Source organism: Silene latifolia, chromosome X (assembly GCF_048544455.1).
Source record: "Silene latifolia isolate original U9 population chromosome X, ASM4854445v1, whole genome shotgun sequence".
Lineage (NCBI taxonomy): Eukaryota > Viridiplantae > Streptophyta > Magnoliopsida > Caryophyllales > Caryophyllaceae > Silene > Silene latifolia.
Window position 1 is genome coordinate 18,546,272 of NC_133537.1, and position 25,586 is coordinate 18,571,857.

The 25,586-nt window shown below is 35.3% G+C and overlaps 1 protein-coding gene across 7 annotated transcripts; it reads left to right on the forward strand.

Moving 5' to 3' along the window:
* The first annotated feature begins 12,032 nt into the window (after window positions 1-12,032).
* Window positions 12,033-25,586, forward strand: LOC141623074 (uncharacterized). 7 transcript variants are annotated; one of them, XR_012533187.1, is made up of 17 exons: window positions 12,033-12,656; window positions 12,771-12,932; window positions 13,458-13,637; window positions 13,828-13,885; window positions 14,968-15,018; window positions 15,663-15,745; window positions 16,095-16,182; window positions 16,782-16,823; window positions 16,900-16,974; window positions 17,168-17,236; window positions 18,365-18,477; window positions 19,293-19,405; window positions 20,091-20,170; window positions 20,479-20,599; window positions 20,708-20,774; window positions 20,884-21,117; window positions 24,780-24,898. XR_012533187.1 is itself a non-coding variant. In XM_074439114.1 (17 exons), the coding sequence occupies exons 1-17, from the start codon at window positions 12,385-12,387 to the stop codon at window positions 25,569-25,571; spliced, it is 1,731 nt and encodes a 576-aa protein (XP_074295215.1). In that variant the 5' UTR covers window positions 12,070-12,384; the 3' UTR covers window positions 25,572-25,586. The 7 variants fall into 7 exon arrangements, 4 of the variants coding, with proteins under 4 accessions (XP_074295215.1, XP_074295218.1, XP_074295216.1 ...); XR_012533189.1 differs by having other exon boundaries at window positions 12,070-12,656; window positions 20,884-21,063; window positions 24,874-24,916; XR_012533188.1 differs by having other exon boundaries at window positions 12,070-12,656; window positions 20,884-21,063; window positions 24,826-24,898.

Consider the following 25,586-nt stretch of genomic DNA (forward strand, 5'->3'; position numbering starts at 1 on the left):
TACTTATTTATTTACCATTAATTATGAGAGTAGGTTTTTTGTTTCTAGGAAATTATGAAAGTAAGTTTTATGTATTATTCCTGTTTTGACAAAAAAAAACACATAAACTTAAAAACATACTAAGTAGAATTTAGAAATCATACTATTAAATATTTACCCGAAGGTTCACTTTCGCTTCATTTTATTATATACCTTGATAATAGTTCATATAAAATGAAAAAGAAAAATATATGTTAGAGACGATTATATCGTGAATACAAAAATACAAATTCAAATAGGTTGATCGGGAAAGTATAATAGTAAAATTACACCACAATATACGTTTAATAACAAATTAAAAAAAATATTATAAGACTTCTATTTTGAGATCAACAATCATCCATTACTTATCAGTTTCTACCTTACATTTTTTTTTTACCTTTAATTTTACCTCAGTTTCATGCCTTTTATATTTCTTCCCTCTTCAGATTACCCACGTGATGGTTTGTCTTATCTGCATTCACATATGTTTCATGGTGCTTTAAAGTTATATAAAAAATATATTGACGAAAAGATAAAACATAAACCTGGCAAAAACTTGACAAACGAATTAAAACATTGTCACATGTAAGTCACTTAAATTAAACCAACTGGAAAACATGAATTCAAATATAAAGCAAACGTTTCATAAAACCAACAATATAACAAATTAAAATATACTTTATTCGACACAGCAACAGCAACAGGCCAACAACAACAACAACAATACTCAACAATAATACTCGACAATAATACTCAATATACTCAATATAATAAAATAAATAAATTAAACCATGAAGTACAATTCACAACCTAGAAACTCATGACAAATGGGCATATTTTAAATTGATAACTTATACCTAGTATAATACATTTTTTCAAACTTTATACCTAACATAATTTTTTATCAAAACTTATACCAAATATCTTCATTTCTTTTAACTTAATACCAAGTTGAACTTCCGGCAAAAGAAATGACGAACTGACCGTTTTACCCTTCTCACTTAACCATTAACACTCATTTTGGCAAACAGCTATTTCCCCACCGGACACCACATAAACCAATCAACACCACAAACGCCACTACATACACACCCTTTTGCCGGCAGTCTCCATGCCACAGCGTCACCAACGCCCTCCTTATCACGTACCCGTCGACCTCAACTAACCCTACCCACTACAACCACCATCCTACCCCTGCCCATTTTCGAAAATAGGACAACAGCCCACAGCCATTCACACAACTAATTAATCTCACTATTAGAACCCGAAAATCATCACTCACAGCCTTTAAAACCACCGAATCCACAATCTTCCATGAAATGCAGATCTGGGCACAAAACGCATAATTGAGAAATTGCATAAGTGTGCTTGGGGATTAGGCTCGTTGACGCAAAAGTATAATGAAATGGAAAGATAAGAATTGGTCTGAGGGGTGGTGGTTCTTATTATTTTAGTGGTCGGCAGCGGCGAATAATGGTGGTGGATGAGGATAAGGTATATAGGGTTTGAATGTGTGGTGGGTGGTAGTTTGAGAAGGGGGTTGCAAAAATTATAGTTGAGATGGTGGCGGCAGGGAGATTGTCGGAGACATCTGACATCTGACGTGGCCGATGATGTCCTCATGTGTTAGTGGTGGGTGGTGGGTGGTGGGTGGTGGTTGTGGGTAATGCTTCTAGTTGTACTGGGTATTGGTGGTGGGTGATTGATTATTGGGTTTTTGTTTGGTAGACTTAAGTAAGGGCAAAATTGTCAAAGAATAACACATTTTATCATTAATAAATGAATTTGATCGGAATCGGTAATTTTTCTCGCCGGAGCTCAGATTCGGTATTAAGTTTGTAAGAAACAGTGATGTTAGGTATAAGTTTTGAAAAAATATTATCTTAGGTATAAAATTTTAAAAGTCGGGTTATACTAGGTATAAGTTATCAATTTACCCTAGAAACTATTATAGGTATTATAGGTTTTATAGTCATTACACAACCATAAATTCTTATATTTTAATTCATTTTGTGGTATTATTAAATTAGATAATTGACTGCCGAGCACCTCAAGAGATGAATTAAATAGGACAAAATGTTAATGAAAATTATGGGTGTTGATGTGATACCCCGAGTAAATATCTACTATCCAGTAGATTTAAGTAAATTCTTTATTTGAAAAGGGAAAGAATTTTTTTATCAAGTAGAGTCGAAAAAGGTACACAAATGAAATGAATCCATCCTAGAGGGAGATATTGACTTAATAAAATTCGAAAGACGTAGTAACCTAGTACAAATAAGACCCTAGAATAAGAATAAAATAGTTCGGTCGGAATCCTACTTAATAATAACTTTACCCGTAGAATTTTACTAGACCTATCTCAAAAAAAAAAAAATAACCCGTTAAGAAAAATATCTAAGATATTTTATAAGTTTTATATATTTTAATGAAATTAGGTCACATGTCAAAGTTTACAATAAAAAAAAATAAAAAAAAAAGTAAACATACATGGTAGAAAGGCATACCACGTACACATATAGCATGGTATGTAGCTTCTACACGGAAATATGAATACACACGTAAGTACATAGGTAGAAGCTAGGTTAGAAGCTAGGTTACTGTAGTAACCGACCTAAGTTTACTATAAAAAGGACGTGAATCAATGGCAAATCCATGCACACACAAAATAAAAGTAGAATTTGGTAGAAAACTACTTCGTACTACATCAAAAATATGGTAGTAATTAAGCAAATGATTGGTGTGCTGATGTATGTATAAGGTATATTTCCTACCCCTACGTCTTAAGTTAATATAATGAGTAAGTATATTATTGTTATAATTACTCAAGTGATATTATAATGTACGTGAATTATTGTTTATGTGATAAAGTTATGTTATACTTGTATATTTTACGTAATGTGGTTTACGTGAGATATGACTGTGGTACTGTTTGTGTTAATAATTGGCTTTATAATGCTCACATGATAACGTTAATGTTAAAATATCATCGCTAAGATGTACATTTGGCCAATGTATCATCCGTGACACTATTATTGAAAGGGACCGGACCACATTATTATTTTATCCCGTGTACATGGATGTGAGCTCTGAAGTGGGCTCGACAGGGGGCTCGGCAATTGGCTCCGCCCCGTTATATCCGGATAAAAAGAAAAAGAAAAAAGAAAAAGAAAAAAAGGGAAAAAGAGAAAAAAAAAAAAAAAAAAAAAATGGTTATCCTGTGTACACGGAGGAGGGCATAGCCTAAGGGAGTCTCGTCTCCGTAATGTGGCCCTGTTCAATAATAATGACCCGAGTTATATTAATTTGAGTTGGAGGTTATGGGAAATATACTCAACCTGTGGTTGGTTGACCCTTTATTTTATTAATCTTTTTCAGGTACAGGAAACAGGGAAGGACATGAGTGAGGTTGACGCAAGAAAATAGGATAAGAATAATGTATCGTAATAATATAATCTTATCAATAAGACTTGTTACTAGTTATTTGGTTGTACTAAAGAATAATGTAAGCCTTATATTTCTCTGTATGGGGATATAAGGCGGTAACGCTTTGTAATTTCCGTTGCTATTAATAAAATATACCATTTTGTACTCCTATTGTTTACGGGGCGTTACAGTTGAGTAATATAAGGAGTTTTAATAAAATTATTAACATATTATATTACAAAAATTAATTAAATAGGAAAAACTTTTAATTAATTTGGTGTGTGTTAATTATTATGAAGAGTTTTAATCAATTTATTACCATGTTTAATTAAAAAAAATAATAGGAAAATGTTAATAATGGTGGATGTTCAGTAATATAAAGAGGTTTAATTAATTTAATAACAGGTTTTATTACAAAAATTTTAAAAACAATGAATTAAATAGGAAAATGTTAATAATAGTGAGTGTTTTAGTAATATGAAGAGGTTCAATTAATTTCTTAATATGTTTTATTACAAAAATTTCAATTAACATTTCAATTTTAATTATAAATTATGAAATTTATTAACATGTTTTATTACAAAAATTTCAATTAAAACGTCAATATTAATTATAAATTATGAAATTTGATGTAAATTTGTAAGAGTTATATAAATTTTGGAAGAAAATATATTTAATATACAAAATTAATTTAAGAATAATGATAATATCATTTAATATCTATATATAATAATAAAAAAACAAACTAAACACTCATTTTACTGACACATAAGTATTCCAAGCCTGTCCCCTGATTTACCCTCCAACTCATCACTATTACATTATGTTATGTAAGAGGAAAACAAAGTAAAAGAAAACAATAAATAACCTTTGATAATTAAAGCTTTATCATAAACAAAAGCAATGTAAATGTGAAATTTATATTTACAATTTAATTTAGTTGTAATATTTAAGAGAGTCATGAATACTCTACGATAAAAGACTCACTACTTCCATAATTTTTTTCAGTTACTCAACAATTTATGTTTTACCACTTGCACTTAACATAAATTTGCTTAAAAATTTATAAAATACCTTAAATTATTGATATTTGTCTATGAAAAATTCTTAGATAAAACGGGTGGGAGTAGGATCCCTGAGAGACGGTTTCTCAATAAATTTATTGGAATCCAATTATAAACTGATGGAGAAACGGTACAAATAGTAATAAAAGGGGTATGTATTCTATAAAATGGGGTACTTAAAATAATGGTTACAATATATGATAAAATAGGTACGATTGTTATGAAAACATGTACAAAAGACATCCCCTAAAACTAAAAGAATAAGAAAACTAAAACTTTTTCCCGTCTAAATGCTCATACCTATAAGTGGGCCTTTTTTTTACATATTACTATGATGGGCTTAATGTACACTGTCAAATAATCTATAACATATACAAGTCCACTAAAATCTATGCTACTAAAAATATAAAAATTTTACATATCTTTATAATAAAGGTTAATGGTTTACATATCCTGGGGATAATTGTTAATTAAGATATGCGCCAAAATTGTGGATATACAACAAAATTATTGCGATTTATATATCCTTCTAATAAAGGTTAATTAACATACGCACCAAAATTGGGGATATACATATCATTATAATATACTAATATCATAGAAAGATCTTATTTCAAATCATTTATGTACTAACGCACCAAAATTAAGGATATACATATCATTATAATATACTGATATCATAAAAAGATCTTATTTCAAATCATTTACGTACTATTATTTATCCATAAAATACCTTAATCGTAATCTTTTGGGTTAAATAAAAGGCCAATTAAATTTTAAATTTATATTTTCTAATTAATCTTTTGCTGAATTTATATTCTTCCCACAAATACATTCTTAATTATACTACTCGATAAAATATTTCAATATACCCCTAACAACCTCTCCATAGTTAAGATCTTTTGATGAAGCAGAGATGGTAGCATAAACATGTCATACAAAATATATTGAGTTGGTAGCATATACTTATTTATGAATATTTTTTTGCTGAGATGGTAGTATAAACGTGTCGTATTATTTTTTTATTTGTTTCCGTTTATAAAGTTAATATGCGATTTACTTAAATTTTGTTTTTAACTCAATGATCATATCCCCTATTAGTAGTGACCCTTATATTAGAGTATATTTTTGAATAATAATCGGTTTTCATTATTTGTAATAATAAAAAAAAGCTCGCACAAAAATAATTTAATCTAAAAGTCCATTAAATAGTACACCTTTTTTTTTTAATATATCACTAACATTATAACGTACATTAGAACTTATTATAAGTACAATTCATTTATATAAATATCTTAAATCTCCACTATACAAGTCAAGCTCACAAATATCACGCTTTAGCTCTCTAATGCCGTGCTTTAGCACGGGATCTCAACTAGTTTTATAATAAAAGGGGTTTGGAAATATATAAAGAGATACGACAAAATGGTATCCCAATAACTTAGTGAGAGACCATCTCTCCAAAGTTTATGTGAACGGTAGCTCTATTAATAAGATCAATTTTCCAAAGAACAAAATGGACTTAGATTCTAAATTTGCTTAAAACTTATGAAATAATTTAAATTATTGATATTTGTCTACGAAAAATTCTTAGATAAAACGGGTAGCTCTATTAATAAGATCAATTTTCTCAAGAAAAAATGGACTTAGTTATACTTATATAAAATGTTGTCAATACCCGTATAATAGAATTTTTCTCCTTCATCCTAATTGTGACACCCTCATTCATTGCGGAAAAGTAAACACATAATTCTAGATAAAAACTGTATGGATATGTTTGTAATAGGTTCATTTGGGTAAAAACCTGTAATTTTTAAAACCGAAAACGAAACATGAACCTGTTATAAAAATATCCAAATGGGAAAGTGTCAAACATGCAAGGTCTAAAATAAATCTCATACATAAAACATCGCTAAAGTCGCGAAATAAAGTTATACAACCCAAATATGAAAAAGGGAGGCATATGTCCCTAGAAAGTATATGACATAAAAAGATGTTCAAGGGTCACAATAAAATAAAGTCAATCTAGGTCCCAAGGTTACTTTGCTCGCTAGCTCGTCCATGTACCTCATATATGCATCACCTACCTGTCAATCGCATTTTATACAAATACGAAAGCCACAGTCAGTGGGGAGTAACTCCGAGTTCTCCCATCCACGAAATGTCATAATTAATATAACATGTAAACATAAGAATATGAATATGAATAACACATAGCCTTAGCATATAGATGCTAGACAATTGTGCTTATCATGTGAACAACAATATAACAACACATAGTCCTAGCATGTGAATACTAGACCGACTCATACTACACTATCATGTGAATCACATAACATCAAGGAATCCAAACTCTATCAACCATAGCCGACTTGCATCTCACCTTCTATGATTCATAGAATCATCAAACAAGAAAGGACAATATATCTAGAGACAGGCATAAGTTCCTAATACCGTCAATAGTCACTCTGTAACTCGAGTCTATACCACGAGGTAAGGTAAACACCCTAGTCCTAAACCTGCGCAGACCTAGCGACATGCGGAAAACTACCGCATCCAAGACCCATGATAACACCACATGAGTACCCCTAAGGAGTCCACCAAAGGGTTGGCTAGTACTTAAGCTGACCACATACTTCTAAGAGTACGTCAGGAGGTCATGCCCTAACTTGGAAATAAACCCACCAAGCTAAGACACAAAGGCTATTAAGCGATAAACATACACTCGTCAAAGACTATAATGACCTATCTATGACGAAGGTCGAAATACTCACCTAGGACCTAGTCCCAGCTTGAATACTTTAGCCCACATCACACAAGACAAGTAGGACACCCGCTTAACCATAAGAGGGCAAAGAGTCCAAACTTGCACACACAAATGATCATACACACCCTAGCATATGAAAGGTTACACAAGAGCATATTCAGCTGACAATCCAACAATATCTCCAATATCAATAATAATCCAAATTCCAGCTAACCAACAGTACCATAATCCATGAGAACAAGCTAAAATGGCAAAGAGGCAACAAGACTCAAGCATAAGGCATTCAAAGCATCCAACAACCAACATGCGAAATGATAATTACAAATATCAAGGCATAACATAAAACATCCAATAACAACCAATCTCACCTCAAAGACAAACCCTCGACCCGAGTCCCACGACAAGTCATCGGTCAAATCGAAGCTGACTGGTTTAAACCTAGTTTGACCAAACTCGTTCGGTCAATCTGACCCAACTCAGAGTCTTGGCCTACTTTGACCCAAATCACAAAATTCATCACAATATCATTCTCATACCATTTCCAATTTCTATCATGTGAAAAACTATTAACATAAGGGAATATATTCCAACTTACAAAATAACTAATTCCACAAAATTCTCGCATAATAAAATAACATAAATAACCGTCTCACACAAGGGTAAACTTTTCTATAAATTTTTAATCGATAAAACGACGCCATTTACTCATACGGATTCCGAATTGGGTGATTCAAGTGGCTAAACCACCTAATTTTTCGATGCCGTTCAATCTATCATATTTTTGGAAACATTGGAAACCGTCTCGGTCCGGTACTGACGCATTCCAGCCAAAACACGGACTTGTCACAACACATAATTCCTCATCCAAATTTGTTCCAAACAATAACATACAAATGGGTAACATAAATTAAACATAAGCATACTCATCTTACTCCATTCATTCATTTATCAACAAGATCGTCTCAAACAACAACAAACAACAACAAACGACAACAAACAACAACAAACAACAAATACAACTACTATGTGACAATAAATCGTCGAGTAACTCGGAATAGTTACCTTAAGCTAGCAAAGAGACAAGTAATAACTTGAGAAAACTTCTAAAACCCAAAATTACTCTTCATCTTCAACCACATATTAGTCACTTAACTCATCTTCAAATTCTTCACCTATGAGAATAACAAAAACACAATTATTAAGCTTAAATTCGAAAACCCTAAAAGATGAGCATTAAAACAAAATTGGGGGAAATGAAAATAAAACTTACTAGTAGATGAGGATTGAAGAGAGGATTCCGAATATATAATTTTTATGAGATTTGGTGGAGAAATGAAGGATTTATGGTGGATTTAGGGATTGTAAGGAGGATTTTTGAGAAGAATTTGGTGTTTGATGAAAGGAAGAGAGAGAGAGTGAATTATGGAGGAAATGAGAATTGAAAGAGGGGACAATGGAGGGTAGGTGGCCAGCCAAAAGGCATAGGGAGATGGGTCATTTGTTTACGTTTTGGGGTTTGCTTCGACGGTAATTAGAAATATTCGTCGAACGCGATTTTTGAGAATATTAAAGTTCTTAAACACGATTTTACCAAAAGATTAAGTACTCATATGCCCAATATCCAAACTCGTTTACCCAACGACCGTAAGAAATGGGAAAATCCTAATTTTACGACTTTTATCCGAAATTTATTTTATCAAAGAAAAAAGTTTAAATATAGTTTAAATCACTTTTAAACATTTCTAAACTATCAAAAATAATTACATTTCTTCAAAATAAAATAAGATTATATTTTATCAAATAAATTATATTTTAAATAAATTAATATTAAATTAAAATAGATTAAAATATTACTTTTAAAATATAGTAAAGGTTTTCAAATTTACGGGGTGTTACACTAATGGATGACATTACACATGTATTATGTAGTTTACTTCGTAGGTATCAAAAAGGGAGCACGCGGTGCCCTTGAGGTTGGAGATTTTGCCAGATATACCCAATTTTTTTATCCGAAAAACTTTAAGAGGCCAACTCGTGTTTATCAGTTCAGAAAGTGATAATTTTTTTTCAAATCGATCATCTTTCTGAGAACTGCGATTTGAAAAAAAAAAATTGTCGTATTTGGATCCTCTAGCTATGAGTTTTTGTATGTCAAAGTTTTTTTGACCGAACAAACTTTGAGTGACCATTGTTTCTTGGTCACGAATTCCAAACTCGACAATTTTTTTTTCAAGTCGTAGATCTCAAAAAGCAAAAATGATCAATTTGAAAAAAAAAATCGTCACTTTCTAAACTTGTAAATACGAGTTATGGCTCTTCAAGTTTTCTGGATAAAAAAATTGGGTATTTCGGGCAAAATCTCAAACCTCAAGGGCACCGCGTGCATTATCCGTATTAAAAAAGATATTTGTTCAATAGAAAAGTATAAACCATATTAATAATATGCAAAGTATTATTTGTGGATGCAAACTCAAAGACACCCGTGAATTTCACGGGTTATAAGGCTAGTTATAGATATAAGTGAATTAAATTAATTTATAGATAAATGATTTAAATTAATGTCATGTAATAATAAATTGACAATCCATGTCACATTAAAAATATGCAACATCATATTTAGATATGCCACGTCACATTAAATTTTAATCTAGGTGGCTTTTTGGATCCTACGTGACTTTGTCTAGGTGGCGTTTATTTGTCATTTTAGGGTAGCATTTTAATTATACTAGTTTTAATCCCGTGCAAAAAATGCACGGGTATTTTTAATAATGAATTTTACTAAGAAACGTGGAAAGAGTAAACATCACGTTCATACATACACTAAGCTAGATATAAAAAATACATACTCCCTCCCATTCACAATAAACCTCTCATTTCATTTTGGCACAAATATTAAGGAAGCACACTACCCCACCATATAATTAAATTTGAACCACACAAATACACTACCCCACCATACAATTAAATTTGGACCACACAAACACTTACCAAAAAAGGAAATAGGGAGTTTATTGTGAATAGACGGAAAAGGAAATAGGGAGGTTTATTTTGAATGGGAGGGAGTATATAAATTTGTAAAACTAAACGTACATAAGAAAAGAATTGAAATTAATTAATTTGTTTTTTCAAATGGGGCCTACCACTAACAAAACAAATGCATATTTTCTTAAAATCTCTCGACCAATCAGAAAGCTTAAAAAAACTCAGCTTTTATACTATTTAGATTTTATAGAAGTAAGAAAATCGTTCATTAGCGATTCGACTTGGGGGTGGAAATTCAACATGTGTACCGTGAAGGTGTGAAGCCAATGCTTGTGCGAATTGGCTGGCTAATCTTGGAGTGAATCAAGCCAACGACTTAACATTATGGAAGAATTGAGCATGCCGAACCATTTATTTCGATTGTGGCGGCAAGATTTGGGAGGTGTTGCATGACCTCGTGTTGTCCCCTTTCATGTTTTTTAGTTTTTTGTTTGTTGTTGCTCTTTATTTAAGGGTTAATCCCGCTTCTTTTTATAAAAAAATAAAATAAGAAAATGAATAGTTGACTAGTTGTGGTGCAAGTAAACTCAGTTTTTCTCCACTCTTTGAATATAACAAGAGAGTAACTTACAATTATTTTATAGAGCTTGTAAACATTATCTCACCTAGTTACATAGTTACTTTAACCAAGTTATATAATACTCCTTCATAGAGAATGATATTATTTCAAAAAAAATGAGCTTATTACTCCCTTTGTTCCAAAACTCTAGTCATTTGTTTGTTCTTTTTATTCTATGTGAAAAGTATTTTAATTAAAGGGAATTAAATGATTGAATGGAGGGAGTATCTATAATTTAGGGGTTAGCAAAATAAGGCTATTCAGCTTATTTAAATTCAGCTCAGCTCTATTCAGGTCAGGTCAGTTCAGTTCCATTCTCAGTTCATCTCTTTACAAATTAATTCTACTTGAACCGTTTTAATACTGGATTTTGCTAACATCACCGTTGTCTAAAAAAAAAAAAAACATTGGTCACCACTATAGCTGTTCATGGGTCATCCCGCCCATTAGGCCCGCCCGTCCAGCCCGCTTATTACGTGGGCTTGGACAAGTATTTTTTACCCGAAAAATTAAGAGAGCGGGCCAAGCCCAGCCCACCAAGTTAAATGGGCGGGTATGGACAACAAGAAAATCCCGTGGGCCGGCCCATTAGGCCCGTTTATTATTTAAATCCGTTACTTTTACTCTTAAAAAAAAACATTTTCAAAGAAAATTCAGTGCGTCTTGTTTCAGACGGCCTTTTTGGTCTGAAATAATAAGACGAGATTTTGTAACCATTTTACAGTTAAATGTGACCACTATTGAAAAACCGATTCTGTTCGTAACACTGCCTATATCATTGTGGTTACATTTAACTATAAAATGGTCACATATGCCCGTCTGAAAAATAAGACGAAAAGTGTCCGTCTGAAACAAGAATTTGTGAAGAAAATTATATCAATTTTATATGGATGTGGAACGCTAAAATAATAGGTAAACTATAACGGTTAAAATATAACGAAAATATTTATATATTGGGTAGCCTTATATATTTTAATTAATAAAACATCTAAATTGAAGTTTCGTGTTACAGCCCATTAGCCCATGAGCCGCCCGACTTTTGACTAAAGGGCGGGCAAGGGCAAGAATAATTGGCCCATAATTAAGGCCCGACCCGCCCACTAAGATCTTAAAGAAAACTTTTTCCTTCATAGCCCGGCCAATGTCCGAATTTGAACAGCTCTAGTCACCACCGAAATTGAGAAGCAGCCAAGACGATCATCCGTCGTGTTACTCGTGTAGCATTAAAACAAGCAGGCACGACTCCACTGCACACTCCCTCACTTCCTACTTCCTACTGATTACTGAACAATTAATCTTCAGTTTTGTACTCCTAAAGACAAATAATTATCCATGTGAGGTATCCACCCAAATTCCCACCAAACCCCCAAAAAAATACAATTAAACAATTAAAATGGATGTATTAACATTCGGTATAATCATAGGAATAATAATCATAATCTTCGTCATTATTTGCTTCATCACTCTCGAATCCACCTGCAACCGCCGCTCCTAACCACCCCACCATGTTCCGTCTACCTCGCCGCCGACACTTATCCACCGCCGCCGCCACTTCACTCCACGCGCTCAAGTCCAAAAAGTGGGATGCTCTCGTCATCGGTGGGGGCCACAATGGTCTCACTTCCGCCGCCTACCTTGCACGAGCTGGTCTCTCCGTTGCCGTCCTTGAACGTCGCCACGTCATCGGTGGGGCCGCCGTTACTGAGGAGTTGTTTCCTGGTTTTAAGTTCTCTCGCTGTAGTTATCTTCAGAGCCTTCTTCGCCCTACTGTCATCAAGTACTACTATTATTTTTCGTCTTTTTAATTTTTGTAAACGGTTTTTCTAACGTGTGCTCAGTGTTAATGATCGTGGAATGGTAGTGACTATGTTTATATATGATGATAATGTAGGGAATTGGAGTTGGAGAGGCATGGATTGAAAATGTTGAGGAGGAATCCGTCTTCATTTACGCCGTGTTTGGATGGGAGGTATTTATTGTTGGGAGCGGATAAGGAGCTCACTCATTCCGAGATCTCCAAGTTCTCGCAACGCGATGCCGATGCTTTTCCAAGGTTAGGCTGTTAGCGTTTGTTTCTGGATGTAATTTTGTTTCTGTTGCTTTCATTTCTGTTACATCTTGGTAATTGACTAATTGTGTTAGTTTTGACAATGCAACTCCATAATACATTGGCAGAGCCGAGATTTGAAGTTAGATGAGTATAAAACATAGATGGAAACTTTTAGTGGAACGGATTATTAATGCAGCAGAGTAACTTAGGAAAGAACACACAAATTTTGATTATAAATTGCTAGCCCCCTCGCTCCACCACTGCTAAGCTACAGGCTAATGGCTCTGCCTCAGGTCGTCTGTGAGTGGTTAGATAATCCTTTTGGACAGATAATTTCATTTGATTCTTATAAAAAAAGGAGCTGGAAGTTTATATGACACTGTCAAGTTAATATTTAGTCTTTCTCACCTAGACTTGTGGACTGACTAGGGCGTGAAGACGGGAGCTCCCTATAAAGCACCACTAATCAACAATAGTGGGTTGCATGTCATCTGTTAGTTAATTTCAAAGTATTTTGCCGTTTTGTAGATATGAGAGCCAGCTAGAAAGCTTCTGTAAGTTCTTGGATCCTATTCTAGACTCACATACTCCTGAGAATTTAGAAGGTGTTTCGTCTTTCGGCGACAAAATGAAGAACAAGATGTACAAATCAGTCTTTTGGTCTAGCTGTCTTCATCGTGCAGCTTCCCTTGGGCAAAAAGACATGGTGTAAGATGGATTTGATTTCCCGTTCCATAAATAGTTTTTTTAACAATGTCTTCAATCTGAATGCATAATTACTCTAATACTCCCTTTTAACATGTGAGCAATACCCTAAATATCTCGTATTTGCTTGTAGTACTAAACTTCAACGGTTGAAAAATTGGAGTACTTAATTGAATTATCTCTTGATTGACAGTGATTTTATGGACGTTTTACTGTCCCCAGCTTCAAAGGTTCTGAATAACTGGTTTGAGGTAATGTTTTACCTGTTTTCCTTAGTTCATCTACGTTTTATTAAATGACGTAGGTGGTTCATCACTTTTCCTTATATCCTCCCAAAATAGAAAGGGAGACAATAAAAATGGGATGAAGGGAGTATATTTAAAGAGATATTGAAGAGAGAAGTGAAGGGATCGAAATGGAAGAACGACATATATTCCCTCCAATTCATTAATAACTTCTCATTTATGTATGGCGCATTATTTAAGGACAAATAAAACACACACTCGTTACCCCTCACTTGCCTTGCATTCTACCCACCAGCCACTATATAAGCCCCTCTCTTGCCCACCAATCCACCATACAACTCCCTCTAGCCACCATCTCAGCCCACTATAAAACTTCACCATCCGCAGTTCAGCACCACCCACCCTCAAACGCACACCTCTCAACCCACTTGCACTGCCTCACCCACTTTCACAACATCTCACCCTACCTACATAACAACCTTCAAACCCACACCACCGAACCAGATGTGGGAAGAAGAGAGACTGGTGGTGGTTAGTCGGTCTCATCACTAGGTGGGTCGGTTGTTAGTGGTCTAGTAGATTGGTTAGTTTGGAGGTGTGCGGGTGAGGCTATTGGTGGGATGAAGGATTGGTTGTGGGATGGGATTGGACTGGGTTGGATTGGTTGGAGAGAGTGAAGATTGGTTGGAGAGAGTGAAGTGTATGCTTATACATAAGGGAATTTATGTTATGTAGCTATCATTACCAAAGGAAGATATGAAAATATATCAAAGGAACTACCCAAAAAGGAAAGTGAGAAGCTTTCAAAGAAATAGAGGGAGAAATTAAAAAAAATGGAGGGAGTATCATTTTCTACGTCTGACTATTAAACTTCACGTATCCAAACTTATGGAGTATATTCTGGTTATGTGACACCACCGATTTCCATATGTCCTTGCGTTTCTGTCTTTCTTTCAAATGTGAATGAGTTCTTAGTCTCTACTCCGGTTTTTCCCTCATCTTCATGGTTTTTAGTTTGGTGTTGCACTTTTGTCTTCATATTTGCAATATTAACGTTTTTACCTTGCTTCACCTTTGCTTGTTTGCAGACTGATGTCCTTAAAGCAACCCTCGCTACTGATGCTGTAATTGGTAGTACGGTATGAACTTTTTCTTCATAAATTTCTTTGTTTGGAACAAAATCAATGGTGCATTCGTGTGATTTTCTTTCTTTTCCTCCAAGACTGATTAACAATCTTGACAGTAGTGTAGCTCGTATCACCCAACCAAACAATCTAGTGTCGCTCTTATAACCAAGCCCAATATGTTTGTGCTTATTATAAGTATAACTCTGATTATATGTATCAATATCATATTTATGCCTTTATGGATAATGGGACCAAATCCGCCCTACGTGTTCGACTTTTTATAGCCATATAGTGTACAATGTAATTTTTGAACACTAGATCATAAATTGCAACATAACTGTTGACATAAGACAATTCTTATGCAAAATCTAATAAAAAAACAATCGTACCCCATATAATAAGGTAGTATAACACTTAATATGGTATGTTTCAAAGAAAAAGGTCTCCAAGTTCTACAATTAATGGTAGTAATACTACCTGTTCTAACATAATCATTAGTCCATAAAATAAGTTATTAGTACATATAACTGATATAAGAACTTATAATAAACACATAAACACGTTCGGCTTGGTGATAGTACACTAAATTGTTTGGCTTTGTGATAAGATGTACACATTGACAAGATTGTATTTTTTTCCTTTTATCACTCTTATAGGCAAGTATCCACACACCAGGTAGTGGATATGTTTTGCTACATCATGTGATGGGAGAAACACATGGAGATCGTGGTATATGGTCGTAAGTATCTTATGATGACTATTATTCTGTTTATCCTCAGTTCTCAGTGATGTATATTTTACTAAATCAACCATGACAGTGTTTAGCAAGCTAGTTGGCAACTTTGCAGTCAAGGTATCTGATCTGGTTTCTTCAACACAACAGCTAAACTATGCCAGCTAATAAGTGTAGCCGTGTCTGAAGATGGACACATTTTTAAAATTTCCTTAATTTCTCAAAAGAGCTTGATAAATTGCGCCATAATGTCAATTACTTATCATGTGATTGCTCTACCACTATGTTATGACCTTTGTCATTTTGCAGCATGATGGAAATTGTGACTACTTGCAGCCTGCGCTGTATTTTGTAGGTACGTAGAGGGCGGGATGGGATCTGTGTCCTTAGCAATTAGCCGTGCTGCAGAAGAAGCTGGGGCTCATGTAGTGACTAATGCTGAAGTAAGTAGTGTAATTTGATCATATGTTGCTCTTATTTGATCGTAGTTTCATGACTTTCATTCTTCTCCTCAGAGTGGCTCCATATATGAAATGGAACTAAGTGGAAACTTGTCAATATTGGGGTTTGTGGTAATTTTGCAAGAACAAATTTAAAGCTACAGTTAGATGTGTTTGCTGGTCGCGGTTGCAGTGTGACAAATTTCTGGCACTGGCAACTGCCTTTTGGCGGATCTCTGGGTCTGATCAGCAGTGCATGTTATCCTATGTCACATTCCTGAGACATATAGATAGACACCATTTCCTGTTTGTTGAAAAAGTTGTCTTTGCCTTCGCTTCTTTGCCATTTCACATTTCTGTGATTTTGTTGACCTTTTTGGACCGTCCTTTTCAGCTTAATTTGTACTCCGTATCTTGTATTTGAGGTATAATTTTTATATTTATGCATCCGTCTAAACACAATTATGTAGTGTTTTTAATTGGTATTTATATTCTCACGCGCTCTCTTGATCCTCTGTATGTTTACCATGTGAATTGGTCATGCCTGTTGTATTCTCAGTGATAGTTTGTCACTGATAAAAAAATGTTTTTAATGTTTTTAGGTTTCGCAGTTAAAGATTGAGGACTCTGGAGCAGTGAGAGGGGTTGGCTACTTTAGTTATACATTCTAAGACTTTTGTAACTGCTAATAGGTCAATCACTAAAATAATTTCACTCTAGGTACTGCTGGCCGATGGGACAGAAGTTGAGTCTTCAGTTGTACTATCAAATGCAACTCCATATAGAACTTTTGTGGTAAGCTTTTGCTGTGTGCCTGTGTTATCCACATTTATACTAATTTTGAAAACACATGCATAATAACATGCATCATCTAATCAAAAAGTTGCATGTAGGCTTTTGCCTTGAACTCTTGGTTTCAATTTCTTATTTTTCATCTTTCAAAATTAATTGACATTCTTTCATTCTATATTGTTTTAATTGGATGTAGGAACTAGTACCAGATAACAATCTTCCTGATGAATTTCTTCGTGCCATTAAAAACTTGGATTATAGCTCGGTATGATTATTTCAGCTGTAATATTAATTAAATGCAAACAATATTTAAGTCCTCCAACATTCTGTTGTATCTATGTCTTTTTGTTCGGTCTGTTGATGGATAGACTCTCGAGGTCAGTATGCAGAGATCTCAAGTTTTCTGTTAGAAATACATGTCCATTTGAAGGAAACATATGCATGCCCTGATGTGTCATGTCTAGTCTCCTTGTAATCTACTATGTTTGAATCACCTGTAGTCTACTATGGGTGATTCTGTGGGTGTTTCAGCACATTACCTAAAGAGTATCTTGATTGAGATTAGGGTCCCCAGACGGAAGGATGCATAAAGGTGAGAAGAAGTAAAAGTAGGATAAGACTTGGTTTACCTTAAATCTTCAAGACATATTTCGCTCAGAAAGGAAAGACAAGAAACTTGTGTAGTAGACATTCTTTCTAAGATGAGAATGATAAACTTTGTTATTAAAACCAGGAGTACTTGCCAGTTACCACTGACTTTACTTCGATAATGCGAGCTTTTGGCCATATCTAAAAGTTTCTATATACAAGTGAATACCATTCGGTGCAAAGCCCCCACAACCTCAAGGAAGTTTGCAACCAGGGTGTAAACTGCCTCTCTTGGACATGACAAATTGATAAGGATTGTTTTAAAGGCCCAGAGGCCAGAGCTTTTGTAGAGTGTCATACTTTAGTTACTCTACGTATGATTCCGTCAAATATATTCTGGTCATGACATTTTGTCTCACCAATATAATAATTGTGTCTCATATACTACTGTTACCTGTGTTCTGGGTTATTACACTTCAAAATCCTCCCATTCATTTTTCTGAAAGTGTAAGTTATCCTAGCTCTGATGCCTACCCCAAACATTCATCTCCTTAGTTCAGCATATTCGAATCGTATACTCTGTATGATGTCTCTTCCTGCTCTCAGTATCTCACCGAATAGTCGAGGCTTGAGAAATTCTAGGCATCAAGAAGTAGGTTTAGAGGAGACTACATTAAAAGTAAATATACTTGACCTGGTTTTGTTGTGTTGTAGAGTTATTTGGAGTTGTTCCTTTTTTTAGACATGGATCTATTCTTCATAACAAAGTCACTGACACGAGTTATTCTGGGCCACGCTTGATCAGGGAACCACGAAAATTAATCTAGCTGTTGATAAGTTGCCCCAGTTTCAATGTTGCAATAGCCATACAGATGTGGGCCCTGAACATGTTGGGACAATTCACATAGGTGCAGAGAGGTATAACTCATTTTAGTGCTGTAGATGCAACATATAGCATTCTACTAGTTTTGTTGTATTTGATCTACCTATGGCTGTAAGCACTCTTGAGGATGGATTGGGGGACTCAATTTCACCCTTGCTGCTTAAACAAGCTGAGTCTTGAATCCCATAGAACTCATCAGCAAAATTATCATCTTGAAGTTTAAAATTCATCATAAATTAGTACAAAGTAACTTTTAATTCAAACTTTCTCCATCCTAAATATATACTCCCACTTATTCTCAATAACCTTCCCCTTTCATTTTGGCACATAGATTAAGGAAACACACTACCCCACCATATAATTAAATTTGGACCACACAAACACACTACCCCACCATACAATTAAATTTGGACCACACAAACACTTTCCAAAAATAGAAATAGGGAAGGTATTGTGAATAGACGGAAAAGGAAATAGGGAGGGTTATTGAGAATAGGAAGGAGTATTTGACACAGTTAGATTTCACCCTCGAGGCTTGAACAAGTTGTGCTTGAATCCCATAGAACTCATCATCTTGAAATTCAAAAATTCATCATCAATTAGTGCTCCATACAAAAGTTTGTTTTAATTCAAACCTACAATTTCCCCATCTTAAATATATGTGAAGGACAAAAGTATTGTTCCGATGAACCAACAGAGCTTACTGGTTGTGGTTTCAAGTGTACAACTTCTTCAGGACTGGCATGATTTTATATGGATTTTATTAATTCTCGAAATTAAATGAGTGGATAAAATATAAGCTACTCGTCCTTTGTTACTGATGTTTTAATTCCATAACCCTTTCTTGCAGCATGGAGGAGATTCACTCAGCATGTCAAGATGCTTGGAATGGCTTGCCATCACAGAGACCTATTATTGAGATGACAATTCCTTCTGCCTTAGACAAGACAATATCCCCTCCAGGTATATAGAGACCTTTTAATTTGCTGCTTCCGTGTATTGGACTATCGATGAACGGGAAAAGTTATAATACTAAGGAATTAAGTTGCATGTCTGCCTACTAAAATCTAGCAAACTAAAATCAGTTTGTTTGATCATGGAAGAATACATTGAATTCCATAGATACAGTGCTCAGTTGGAAAATACTTTACTTGGAATCATGAAAGTTTACTTACATCCACCACATTCAAGATGTTCCTAAAGTTTTGAATTCCATGCAACTATAAGCGGAGAAATTTTTTATTGCTTTACCCACTGTTGCTGAATCAAATTTATCTGTATTGTTTAAAATTAGATATTAGCTGCAACTTTCAGCATCAATTATGAACCAGGGTTACCGGATTCGCCCGGGTATCTTAAGAATAGCGCATCGTTAAGAGAGAATTCTATCTTGTCGCGTAATGAAAATATATATAACACGTTCTATAAGAGCGAATCGCGAATCAGTTAGAGCATACTCGTAACGAATCTAGTAACCATATTTTGAACATTCTCATTAAGATCAATGCAGACTGTACCTCGTGGATTCGCTTTTCCGCCATTATGCTTTTATATTATGCTCGAAAATAGTCCAATGCAACTCTGCAGGGCTATCCTGGGGGTATTACCACTTCCATTTTTGTTATTCTGTAAAAGCTTTCATTTTCAGGGAAACATGTTATCAACCTATTTATTCAGTACACACCATATCAGCCATCAGATGGCAGCTGGCAAGACACTCCTTATAGGGTAAGCAATAATTTTACATCCATGTCATTAGACATTGGTTATAGGTTAACTATACTACAATCACACGCAACTCGCAAGCTATCCTAACTGATATAGCCACATATGAATTGTTGGAGTCTTGAGACCTCATGGATTTTCGACAAAAGATGTCTTAGATAGCTAAATGTTGCAAAGCCAAATAATTTTACTTCTAAAACCTCATATTATAAATAGACAAGTGACAATGATTCAACAAGTCTAAAAAATGACCGATTATTCAATTTCTGGCTCCGTCAATTGACTATCCATGGATTTTATTGTGTGTGCAGGAATCATTTGCAAAACGGTGCTTCTCGTTGATTGATGAGTACGCACCCGGTTTCAGCTCATCAATTGTTGGATACGACATGCTTACTCCTCCAGACCTTGAGAGGTTAATTGGGTTGACGGGTAATTCTAGTTTCCCTCTCAAATATCGAACTTCATCTTTCTCCATGCCTGTAGCCACGTACTGACGTATCCCAAGAACATGACAATACTTCTAAATGGATTTTGCAGGAGGGAATATCTTTCATGGAGCAATGGGACTAGACTCTCTTTTTCTGATGAGACCTGTTAAAGGATGGTAATTTCTGCTGAATATGTTGCTCATGATAATCTCCTTTGACATTCTGTTTTACATTTACTTCAGTCGATATTAGTAAATTGAATTCCCCCGAACTTTTGCCGTGTAGGTCCAATTATAAGACTCCATTACGAGGATTATATCTGTGTGGAAGCGGAACTCATCCAGGCGGGGGTGTTATGGGAGCACCTGGACGCAATGCTGCTCATGCTGTTTTAGAGGATATTAAGAAGTAAACATGAACTTTTCTGACAATTACTTCTGATCTACAATGCCAAATTCTTTTACTGTATGTACATAAATTATTTCCCTTTTGATTTTGGAGAACTTTACATTACGACGAGTCTAAATGGTGTATGGTGGATTAATTAGAATTCCTTCTCTCTCTTATTTTCTCCCTAAAAAAACCCTAAAAACTCAAACTTGAAACTGCCGCACTCCCCCTTCCACCCACCGTCCCTCTAGAGCCCCAACCTATCGCCGGAGATGGGGCCGTTTTCAAAGCTCTATCTCCGGCGATATCTCACTCCTCTCTAATTAAGCCTGACTATCGCCCAACACCTCCTTTTCTGCTTCCCAATGTCCCTTTCGTGGTTCGCCGGTCTTCAATCGTGACTGCACTGCTCTTTCAGAACTCTTGTGAGTTTGATGATGTTTTTTGCAGCGAGGACTGCGAGAATGGTAAGTTTTATTGTTCTATTGAGCAATCTAGAAGCACTAATCTTGTTAGAATGCTACTCCGTACATGGGTCATGTTTTCTCCCTAAATCAATGAGTCAATCATGCTTTTTTCAAGTGCAACATAATTGCTCTTCTTTGTTCATCAATTTATCAGTCCTGGCTATGATTGGGCTCGTTTGCCCCATTTCCGGCATCTGCAGTTGAAGTTGCCTTCAAAAGTCCTGCTGCTGGCCCTTTGGCTTCAGTTCGAGGGGCTGAAGAGGGTCGTGAAAGTCTTCAATTTCTTAATTCAACTCAAGTGAACGATTTTAAAAGAAAGAAAATGAATTTTTTCATTTTCATTTTAAAAAAAGCGGAGATCTTGTGTTCCTGTCCGTATTCGATTTGTCGTCGGAGGTGGCTTTTTGGGTTTCGCTTGTGGACTTCTTTGACATTTTTTCTTGTCCGAGGTTGGTGTTGAAGGGTACTTTGAGTGAGGCTCCTGGTTGTTTCGGTGTGGGGCTGGGTTTGGTATTTAGGCTTTAATTTTTAGAGGAGTGGGAGTTGGGTGGGCTTGGGATGGGGTTCTAAACGGTGGTGATGGTCCGGGTCCGGTGCTGTGGTTTTCCGATAACACTTGTACGATTACTTTTGATTTATAATCATACATCTCTGGTTTTTCTAACTTTCAAAATAATCTACTCATAGAAGAGCATTTGTGTTTTTAATCACCTCTTAAAGGTGTTCTATCTTAGCTTTCCAAGTTGGGGTTGGTTTGTGAAAAGTTATGGGTACCATTTCTATTGATGTAATTTTTCTTAAGCACTTTGTTATTGCACATGGAAATGGTGAGTTTAAGGAGGAAGATTTATTACTTTTTAGCTCCTTCTTACCAAGGGAAGGAACCCATTTGGTTAAGGTTAAATTCCTTAAAGAGAGGAGGTAACGACTTCTTTAAACAAAATATGTTTGACTCTGCTGGCGGCTGCCATGAAATGGCATGTCGACTTTTATGTCTGGTTTTGGAATCTATGGAGGACTATGACGTTGAATCTGTCGTGCATTTAGCAATCTCTTTAAATTTGAATTTAGCGGCTTGCGCTAATAAGCTCCATGAGTATAAGGCGGCCATAAACTGTTGCTCCTGGAAGCGCAAATTGATCTAGAAACTGCGTCAATGCTTGAACCTAAGAATAAAGATATCTTTAGAGAACTGAATGTTGTTAAGAATCTACGGGCTATTAATCATAACGGTAAAAGAAGTATTGATGACCAGTTGCTATGTGAGGTGGATAGGGAAAGTAAAAGACTTATCGTTGATTTTGATAATACTGGAGACATTCCAGTTACACGATAATGGTGGGTCTTCTTGTGGCTCTTGCGTTACTCCACCTTCTGACCCCATTGTCAAGGATTCTTGCATTTCTGATGATAACCTTCCTATAAATTTCGAAGAAAACGCTTCCCCTAATATTGATTTGGATCACAATCACAAAGTCTCTCACAATCACAAAGACTCTCAAATGGGTGATAATGAGCATATTCCTAATAACTCGGTTCTTGAGTTCTCAAGAAAGGGTGGAAGAAATTCACGACTAAGGATCTCTGGAAAAGCTTATAAAAAAATTCTTCAAGGTAATAAGGTGAGCTATTACAATAACGGTGTTGCTCTTTCACATACGCATTTTACTCTTTCACATATTTTTTCTCATAAATTTTCCATATTTTACCCCTCTCAAATTCTACGCCAAAACACACCCAAATTGTGTCTCTTTCCCTTCTTCAACATCTGATCAAATTACTTCTTGAATTTGCAATTATAGATCACCATTATCAATTCATCATACATATCCTATCAGTTATTGCCCACCCATAGAATATTTTTTCCCCAGAAAAAATTGGTTTGCAAAATACGTACTACCTCTCCATCATTAAAACCCTAAAAGCACTATTATTGAACATTTATGAATTATAATTAGATAATAGAATAAGTATGTGTAATCATCATTAATAATATGAATAAATTCTCTCTTTCTTTATATTGTAGTTTTGTTTAATAATTTAAGATTTTCAAGTTTATTATGGTAAGAGACTAGGCGGTGGTATTCGTTAATGTAGCATTACAGGTGATAACATACACGCTCTTTGACGGAAACGGGGTATTCACCAGCGAGACGGAGGTGGTGCCGTGGTGGAGTTTACTTGTTGTGCGCATGTGACAAGGATTGTGCGTGCGCGAAAGAAGGCGGTAGACATGCCTGTGACTGCAAGTGATAGCCGGAGTTGAGGGTGGCTGGGTAGAGGTGGTTTGGTAGGGTTTGCTGGTGGGGTTGGGTGTGAGATGTGGTAAGTCGCGGTGGTGGGTTATTGGTGATAGGTGTTTTTGTTCATGTATTGTAAGCAAAAGAGGAGGATGGAAAATTGATTTTGAAAATGAGAGGGGTAACAAAGTAAAATGCGTATGTGAAAGAGTGAAATGCGTATGTGAAAGAGACTTGTCAACTATGACAATTCGGATCCTTAATATTGAGGTCACCAAAGACTCAAGGAGGGAGGAATTACAAGAGATCATTATAAGAGAAAGAACAGGAGGAGACGTTCAAAAAAGCGGAAACTCAAGTGGTGGTGAATGAAGAAGCGTCTTCTTCTTCAGGGGTCATCAATGGAATTCATGGTACTAGTTCGAGGGAGTCCTCTATTGGTGGCGTAAGTTCAAAGTCATCCTTTTTTTGTGACAACTTATCTCCTTCTGGGTTTCAAATCCGCCAAGGAAACCCTACGGTTGTTGCTCCAAATTCAGGCGTACATGTTCCTTTGGCGTATGACAAGGCCAACGCCTCTATTTGCTTTCAAGCCCATAAGGATTCAAATGAACATCATTTGTTCCTTTTTTCAGCTTGTCCTATGAAGCGTAAGATTTCTTCGTTTGGTAAGCTGTCACGTACCTCGACTACACGCAGGTTTTGCAGGTACCCTTCTAATTGTCGAGTGAGTGAGAAAAAGAGAATTACTAACTCCAAGAAGAATCATAGCCAAGGGGATGAATCTCCGAGACACAATGTATCTACTTGCTTTACAAGTAGGTCTCGCTCCCGTAAATTTCTACGTCCTCAAGGCGTAAGTGTGTCTTGTTGTAGACACTCCCCCGAAGCTCAATTAGCAAAGAAGAGAAGAAGTTTTCGCTCATTTGGCAAGCTCAGATCGTCCCCTCAAGAAGCCTTTTCTATTTGCTAACCCCATTCTTAGTTTAATTTCCTTTGCAGATAATGTAAAATAATGTCCGACTCGGAGAGTCGGGTAGGTGCTGTATAAGGAAACTTTCTTTTCTGTTGCCAAAAAAAAGAGAGTCTAAATGGTGTACGGATATTTCCTTGCTAATTACCTGTTACAGAAGTTCCGACTGAACGAGTATATGAGCATAGTACTTGTTATGTTGCAGATGACCTAAAGCAAAATCATGAGTATACAGCACTTGTTTACTACTTACCTTCTCTGCCATCATTAAAAAACAACAAATGTATGTTCAACCGCGTAGATACGGAGCTGGGAATATGATGACATTAGTTTACCACTTGATTTTTATTTTTATTTCTTTTATCCTTTCTTTTTTATTACTGCGTCGAGTTGTAGTATCTTTAGACTATATGTTTGCTTTCGATTGATTGGAGATGCCAACCTCATTATTATAAATAAATGTGGATTTTTCTCTTCTAAATGAAAGTTTCGAGAAAATTCTTAGCTAGACCTGGTGTAATAATTCATGGTAGGCTCTAGTTAATGAAAAATCTTCTTTCTTATTTTACCTAAATACTCCAGTTTTCTACTTTGCTATATATAGATGTGTGTTATATTCCAATTTTTAGAAGTTGGGGTATACGATGACATCGTACACACTCTTGCGCTTTGATATCACATTCTACACTCTTTTTTCAGTTGTAATATGTGGCGTAAAAGCGAACCATAAATGTAAGACATCTATTGCAATGTTTTCTACAATATTTATTGTATACACAAAAACTGAGCAACAAGCTCGACGTGTAGGCTTTAGAAATAGGATTGTCACATTAGAATTCCAGTTGGCTTTATTTATACGAGTATTTCAGGACACATTCGCTGACATCAAGTAGCAAAGATTAAGAGTCCTGTATACCA